Genomic DNA, 7,878 nt, shown 5'->3' on the forward strand with positions numbered 1-7,878 from the left:
ATATATTATATTATTTTATATTATATTAACAGATAATTTTATCCATCCATATTCTTATTTATAAATTCAGGGTCCAGGGGAGACTGAAGCCTTTCCCAGCAGTCATAGTGTGAGAACCGGTATATACCCTGGAGAGAACCCACAGCGGGACAACACTCCACACAGACAACACAGTCGGTCCTGGACTCAAACCCAAAACTTTCTTGATGTGGGCCAACAATGCTAAACACTGCACTGCTCTGCTGTATTCATTCTTTAGATTATATCCTTGTTGTACTGAATGCTGTTAGCAATGAAATCCCTTTATTAATGTGCAAATAATAGATCGTTCAAGCAATTATAATAATGATAATAACACACATGTGAGATGTTCTCCAACAAAGCAGAAAGTTAAAAATGTATCTCACATTACTCAGAAAACGCAAAAATAAAGTTGCAGAGGTCACGCACAGCTGCAAAAGTGAAGGTAAAAGATAGCAAACCTCCTCAGAAATGAAGAGAAAATAAAGTGCGAAGAAATGTACAATAGTGTGTTTGAACTGAAGCTGAGCAGCAGAGGAACCAACACAGCTGAATGAATAAAGCTGCAGCGCCACCTGCAGGAGAGAGAAGCAAACAGCAGGCTGACCTCAAACTGCGGGATTAAAACCAAACAGGATAAATGAGTAATCACAGCAACAGGGTTTCACCTTTAAATCAGTTTAGTTTCACATTTTTAATCTCCTTTTACTCGGAAAATAAATTCTTATTTTATTCATTAAGCTGCACAAGTACTTTCTTATTTTAATATCTGACCATCTTTGTGATATTTTTAGAATATATTTCATGCACTTCTAATATCTTTCTACTCATTTATTAATTTTAATAGATTTTTTTAAACAGCATTAAATATAAATAACTTATAATGAATTAAATAACAATAGACTTTCTAAAAATAAAGTTTTTTTTTACTTTTTAAACCTTATTATTAGACTTATTAATTCTTATACAGTTCTTCTGAATTTTTTTCTTTCAATTTGTTGATATCTTTTAATATGGAAGTTTTTGCATTTTTAACTGTGCTTTATTTTTTCCACAATATTCTAATTATATATCTTATATTATTATATTATAATATAATTTTTTTTAAATTTTTCACATATATTAAAATACGAATAATTATATACCTTGAAAGTATAGCAGACGTTTTTGATGATTACTTGATTTTTACAACACATAAATAGTGTTAAAATATTTGACTAATTTTACCAAATGCCACTTGCAATATTTAAAATCATTTTTAAGACATGAAACAATTTTTATTTTCACTTTAATTTTTTATTTATATTTTTGTTATTTTACCATCTTTACACATTTAAATAAAGATTTGCATTGAAGTTTTTTTCCTGAATGAAGCTTTACTGCAGAGGGGTGTGTGCCGTCGCTGCGTCATGACGTCATGTTACCGTAGAAACAGAGGAGTCGTTTGCTTACTCTGTGCTAACAGAACTAGCTCGTTAGATAATGGTCGCCGTTTCTTGAGTTTTTAAGTGAAGGTTTGTAACTCAGCGAGTGACCCTAAGTGTTATGTAAACGGCTAATGTAACCGCTTGAGTCACTCAGTGTTATCAAGCTGTTAGCTGAGACGACAAACACGAGTCAGGTGAGGCTCTGCAGACACACCGGAAACACTTCTGTTGTGTATTAGCTTTAGCGGGGCTTTACTGTGTGTACCTGTAGTTTAAAGGCACTTTACCTGAGAGCGTGTTGCCCCATCACACAGAATTTCAGATGGAAATAAGAGCACTTTTTTACAATGCACTGATTTCCTGCATTATGAATTTTATCTCTACGGAGACCGAAGAGGGTCATTTCGAGACGTTCTAAGACTATAATAGTTATATCCTTCATATTAACTCCTAAATTGATTTTTTTCACACTTTGGGACTTTTTTAACTCTTAAAAGTGCTTCTGTCAACATTTTTAATATTATTTTGTAATTTGTGGAACGTTTAAAAAGTTTAACGGTTTGGAAATATTTAAACACATTAGGAATAGTTGAACTAGTATTTTTGGTGTCTAAGGTTTAGGTATGTTAATTCTTGTAATTAGAAGTTTTAATTCTATTTTGATCACTTTAATCAATTTAGCTGCTGTTTTATTTCTTGTATTTTAACAGCCCCCCCCCAAAGTGACAAATTTAATGTATATATAAATGAAATATAAGTTAATAAAAATACTAACAAATTTAAATGAACTGAAATAATTGTAATCTTTTAAAAGGTTATTATTACACTAATTTAACTAAAATAGTTGTAAAACACTTTTACCATTTTTATCTGCAATAAAAGGTAATGAACCCTTTTTTTTAGCTTTATTTAACATTTAATTTTTTGAAAAGTTGAATACAAATATAATGTTTTAAATAAAATTACTGTATTTTTTAAAATATAATTGAAATGCTATCAAATTGCTATTTTTATGTTTTTATTATTTATCATTCTTTTAAAAACAAAATTATGGTATTTATGTTTTGTATCAGATATTTTGGAAATTATTGTTTTGTGTTTACAGTTGGAGGTGATGGAGGTGAAAAAGAAGCCTGAGGAAGAGGAGAATGAGCTAGTGTCGGAGCTGAAGAGGCAGCTGGAGAATGAACACCTGACCCCGGTGGAAAAACTCAGACTGCTGAACGATGGCTTAAACAGTGAGAGGCTCACTTCCTGTCAGTTCCTCTGTCAAATATATTTTCAGAATAAGAGCATGTACAACTCTTTTTCTCTGACATTTCCCGTGTTAGATGCTCTGAACTCGGCAGCTGTCCACGTGAACAGTGGCGAGCTGGCTCGGCTGAAGTCTCAGCTGTATCTGAGCGGCGTGCTGATCCACTGCATCCATGTTCTGTCTCTGCATCCCAGCAGCCTGTGGGGCGACCTGAGCGCCGCTGCTACACTTGCCCACCTCACCAGGTAACCTGAGATTACAGCTTCACTTTAAACTGAGGATTTATTTGAAGGACGATGGAGATCCCACACCTGTCTGTCTGTCTGCAGCTCCTGCTGTGTGGGGGTGGAGCCTGGCCCACACTCTGAGACCTTTCATCGGCTCTTCCTGCCATCAGTCGTGGATGCTCTGCTGTCATTGGCTGCTCAGCTGGTGAACCGAGCGGAGGTGAGAACCTGTGATTTGGTGGATGTTTGAACTGAGCTGCAGTCAGATGGAGGATGTAAATCTGTCTGTGTGTGTGTGTATGTATGTCAGAATGTGTCTCTCTTCAGGAAGGTGATGGACTCTGTCGGCTGGCTGCTTGCCGCTCACACTCACCTCACAGAGAAAGGTCAGCTGACTATTAAACCTGCAGCTTTCAGTACTAAAAAGACCCATGGGAACTGTGTTTAACCTTACTGTGTTTGTGTGTGTGTGTAGTCCTCAGCTCCATCCACTATGAGCAGATCCAGGTGTGTGATGATGTCAACGTGTCTCTGCTCTGTGTCCAGATGTGGATTCAAACCTGCACGGCCAACAGGTAACACACCACCTCCTGTCTGTGACTGTGCCAATAAAGTTTATTCAGACTCAGACCCTGTCTGTCACATCACTGACCTGTAAGATGGTAAATGGCCTGTATTTGCCATTTACCATTTACCATTTAAGAAAGAAGCATCTGAAAACTTTAGATTAAAATGTTGTCACTACTGAGCTTGTTCTTCTCCCTGCAGCGACTTCCTGTCTGGGTTGAGCGACGATTCCATACTTCTGCTGCTCAACGAGGCCATTGGCCAATTAGCTCTCAGTTCTGACTCTACGGTGGGAGGGGCCTCCGTCAGATTGATCCTCCTTATGGCCAGTCAGCTGGGCCGCTGCCTCCGGCCCCTCCTCCTCAGCTTCAGAGGTCAGTAGTCTCTCGAGGGCTGTGTCACAATTCAGGGGCTGCATCCTGAATGCATCGGAGGACCCAGTCCACGTAGACCGCGAAGGCTGGAAGTGCAAGGCTGTTGCGTCACCGCTGTCTCAGCGGAGTTTAATAAACTCAGCCGTCTGCTCCTTGCTATCTAAAATATAACAGGACATTGGAGTAAATGCTCTACCATCTCACACTTCTATTTAATCAGTTTTCTGTTTAACGTTTATTCAGCTGTGTGAAAACTATAACTTTAATCTCAGCCAAACCGATTTACTGAGGAACAAATAAAACACTGAAAAAAGCCAAACAATAACATATGACTTATATATCATGTTTAACCTGAGTAGCGAAAGACTGTGCGGAGTCGGAAAACGATGTGCTGGGAGTCCTGGGAGCTGGTGGGTAACAGAGCACTTTTGCAAATATATGATATCTTGATAAACCAAGCAGATATTTGAACTTTACACAGCTACATTCGCGCCTGAAAAAATGTTAAAAGTTTATTTTGTGACCCAGAAAGATTAATGTTTCAAACTCTTTTGTCTTGTATTTCTATATTATTATAAAATATTATAAATAATAATTTAATTAATAAAATATTGAAAAGACTAATAAGAGTAATATTACAACTAAGTAGCTGCCACCGTTGTTGGAAACTGGAATTGGCTGGACTGCGCTATGAATTCTGGGCCACGAAGGATACACCCGACCCATCCTTCAAATTTGGGCAAATGAAGGATGCATTTGTTGGCCGCATTTGGAGCAGCCTTTGAATTGGGACAGCATTCGTCACCTGGCTGTGATGTAATCGGCCTTCAAATGCAGCCTCCGAAGGATGCAGCTGAATTGGGACATAGCACATGTGTAAGTGTGTCACAGCAGCCGGAAGGTCAGAGGTCACTGTGTGTTTGTGCGTCTGCAGGTCTGGACAGCCTGCTGCACAAAGACTGGAGGGGGCGGGGCTTTGACCGGGGCATTGATCAGCTGATCGCTCTTATCCAATCAGAGAAGAATGTCGTTAGTCAGTCACAGGTTGGTCCCTTTGTTAATTATTAAAGTCATAAAAATATTTTTGTTCTGACGTTGTTTTTTTCTAACATTATATGTAAAAACATTGTCAAAAATAAAACGGATATTAAAAAATATATATTTTTAGTATTTTTTTCATTTTAAATGTTTTTAATGTTAACAAAAACTTTTAATGCAAAAATGTAGTATTTAGTTGTTATTCAAATACAAATTTAAACAAGTTTTCAATTAAATAAAATATATTAATTTTATTATTAGTTATTTAATTAAAACAATATTTTTATATTTAAGTGTCTTATTTGAGATATTAAAATAATTATTTTTAATTTCATTAACAAAATATACTTTGGTAGCTTTAAATTTTTTTCTCTCATTATTTTAAAACATTTGACACTGTGAAGCTGAATATGGATTACACTGTTTACCTATTTTATTGAAATAATTATTTTATTTACTTATTCTTTTATTTGTCTCCTGGATGTAGGACAGATTATTTCCTGCCATATAAATAAATTTAAAAAAGCATGAGAGAGAATACTTGGCTTGACCTCTGACCCCTGCTGTCTATGTGCAGGGGAGCAGTGAGCATGTGCGGGCGGCATGCGTGATCCAAGCAGCCTGGAGGTCGTATAAGACCAGACGCAGAGTGAAGAGTCTCAACAGAGCCGTCAGCGTCCTGCAGAGGAAGTACAGGTGACTACTTCCTGTTGTTTGGCCAACATGAGAGCACAGAAGCCCCGCCTACCTTAAACCAGTTATCGAACTGGAGGTTTCAAACTGTAAGACTTCATGGGAAACCAATCTAGAATTTCATTTATCCGACAGAACTGATGGGGCCCAGTATAAGATGAATATATAATAAATAGGGATTATTTTGAACTGTGAATCATGCAATCATGCTGTGTGTGTTTGTGTGTCAGGGCTCGGAGAAAGGAGCAGCAGCAGCAGAAGGAGGCGCAGCTGTGGGAGGAGGAGCTCAAGTATCAGGTGAACCTTTCTGATTCATATGACAAAACTGTTCATTCTTCTATTCTTCTAAATCCACCCTAGCTATTCCCAGAGTTACATTTTTGATTTGAAGGCTGTGTGTGTTTTATTTACTAAAGCTTGTTCGCCGTGCTGTTTTCAGGTGTGTGTGAGACGTCAGCAGGCGAGGAGGAGGTTCCACCAGAAACAGAGACAGCTGCTGCAGCTGCTCCCAGCAGGTGAGAGACAAAAAGCACCTGAAACCACAAGGCAGTGTAGAAATCACTAAACCTTAAACTCCCTCCTGTTCAGACTCAGAGCGCCATCTCTCTGGGTTTGTCTTTAGTTTCTGTTAAACTCATGAAGTCTGCGTTTTAGAAAGAAAGAACTCCTGAGAGCAGATTTTAAAATCTTATGAAGGAGACGGCTGCACCTCACAGGGTTTATAATCTCCAACTTTCCTGCACAGCCCAATATTTCTGTCATGATGTTTTGTGTTTGTTTTTCAACTAAACCGCTACGATGATTCATCTAAATGAAATGAATCATCAGTGCCCTGCGACAGACTGGGGACCTGTCCAGAGCGTACTTCTGGACAGGTCCCGCCCCCCCCCCGCAACCCTGAAAAGGATAAGTGGAAGCGAATGGAGGGATGGATGGAGGGATGGATGGAAATCATAATGAAAGAGAGTCTGGGGACATTCTTGTGTTCTCATGTGAAAGATTTGTTTCAAAATAATGAAAAATGGGAATGCTGAACAGAAGTTTGATTTAGGGTTCTGCTTTAAACTGGTGGGATCGTGGTTGGTTTCAAACACCTGACTCTGTGTTTGTTTGTTCAGACCAGGTGCAGACATACCTGCAGGAGTGCGAGAATCGAGCCGCTGTGGTGATCCAGAGCTTCTGGCGAGGCTTCAGAGAGAGACGACACTACAGCAGCACGCAGCGGCACATGCTCAGACGAGAGCGAGCTGTCAGGACGCTGCAGAGAGGGGTACACACACACACATCTGTTAAGTTGTACATCTCTGCAGCTGGTTACTGTTTACTCCGTCTTCTCTTCTGTTTCTTTCAGGTGCGTCGTTTTCTACAGAAGCGACGAGCAGCAAAAGTCCCGCCTCTCCCTCCTTTCTGGATTGGTCAGAAAGGTTTGACAGACAGCCGGAGGGCGGAGCTAAACCGGCAGGTGGATGAGTACATCGCTACACATCAGGTAAGATTGATTTCAAAAAGTCCTCAACTGTTACCCACAATGTTTTGCACGCTACTAATTTTTCTGTGTGTGTGTGTCTGTGCGTGCGCCCTCAGTCGTTCCGTGTGTCTCCTGAGGAGTGTTCCTGCCTCCATGAGGAGGTGCAGCTGCTGCTGCTGTCAGTGCTGCAGACAGGAGCTCAGCAGAGGATGGAGGAGCAGCGGGTAGAGGCGCTGCTGGCTCACGTGCACACACAGCTGGAGCTGCTCCGAGGTCTCTCACACACTCACACACAGCTTCACACATCTGGAATTAAACTGAGATCAGTCGGATCAGTTAATAACAGTTGATCAATTAGTAATCAGTAAACATGTTGGCTCTACAGATGCTCCGCCCCTCTCTGTTGTCACGGAGACAGACGCTGACACCTTCCTGAGCCCGTCGGGTCCCGTCGCTGCTCGTGCCCGTGACGCCCACAACGCCATCCTCCAGGCGAGCCGGCTACCCTGGTGGAGGATGCTGGGAGACACGGACGCAGGTCATGTGAATCCATTGGGCTCCACCCACGTGCCTGAGCTGGAGGAAGAGCTGGGAGGACTGTACATAGGAGGGACAGTGGCGGACAAGAAACAGACTCAGGTGGACGAAGTCAAACTGTAACGTGATCTCTCAGGTGAAATATGGACTCGCACATCTGCTGACGAGGAAATGTTCTTATAAACATAGACTGTAAATAAAGGCTGGACATTACCCATTGTAAGTGTCTGTGTTTGGATGAGCGAGTGCTAAGCTATTAGCTCAGCCTACA

The 7,878-nt window shown here is 40.3% G+C and overlaps 1 protein-coding gene across 1 annotated transcript; it reads left to right on the plus strand.

Annotated features, from left to right (window-relative positions):
* The first annotated feature begins 1,402 nt into the window (after window positions 1-1,402).
* Window positions 1,403-7,820, plus strand: iqcb1 (IQ motif containing B1). Its single transcript, XM_005462877.4, has 15 exons — window positions 1,403-1,642; window positions 2,554-2,686; window positions 2,780-2,948; window positions 3,033-3,150; window positions 3,241-3,316; window positions 3,406-3,505; window positions 3,699-3,871; window positions 4,806-4,915; window positions 5,487-5,605; window positions 5,833-5,899; window positions 6,042-6,117; window positions 6,721-6,872; window positions 6,954-7,091; window positions 7,187-7,343; window positions 7,456-7,820. Exons 2-15 carry the CDS (start codon window positions 2,563-2,565, stop codon window positions 7,728-7,730), a joined length of 1,854 nt encoding a protein of 617 aa, XP_005462934.1. The 5' UTR covers window positions 1,403-1,642; window positions 2,554-2,562; the 3' UTR covers window positions 7,731-7,820.
* Window positions 7,821-7,878: the final 58 nt, after the last annotated feature.

This window comes from Oreochromis niloticus, linkage group LG23, assembly GCF_001858045.2.
Source record: "Oreochromis niloticus isolate F11D_XX linkage group LG23, O_niloticus_UMD_NMBU, whole genome shotgun sequence".
NCBI classification, from domain to species: domain Eukaryota; kingdom Metazoa; phylum Chordata; class Actinopteri; order Cichliformes; family Cichlidae; genus Oreochromis; species Oreochromis niloticus.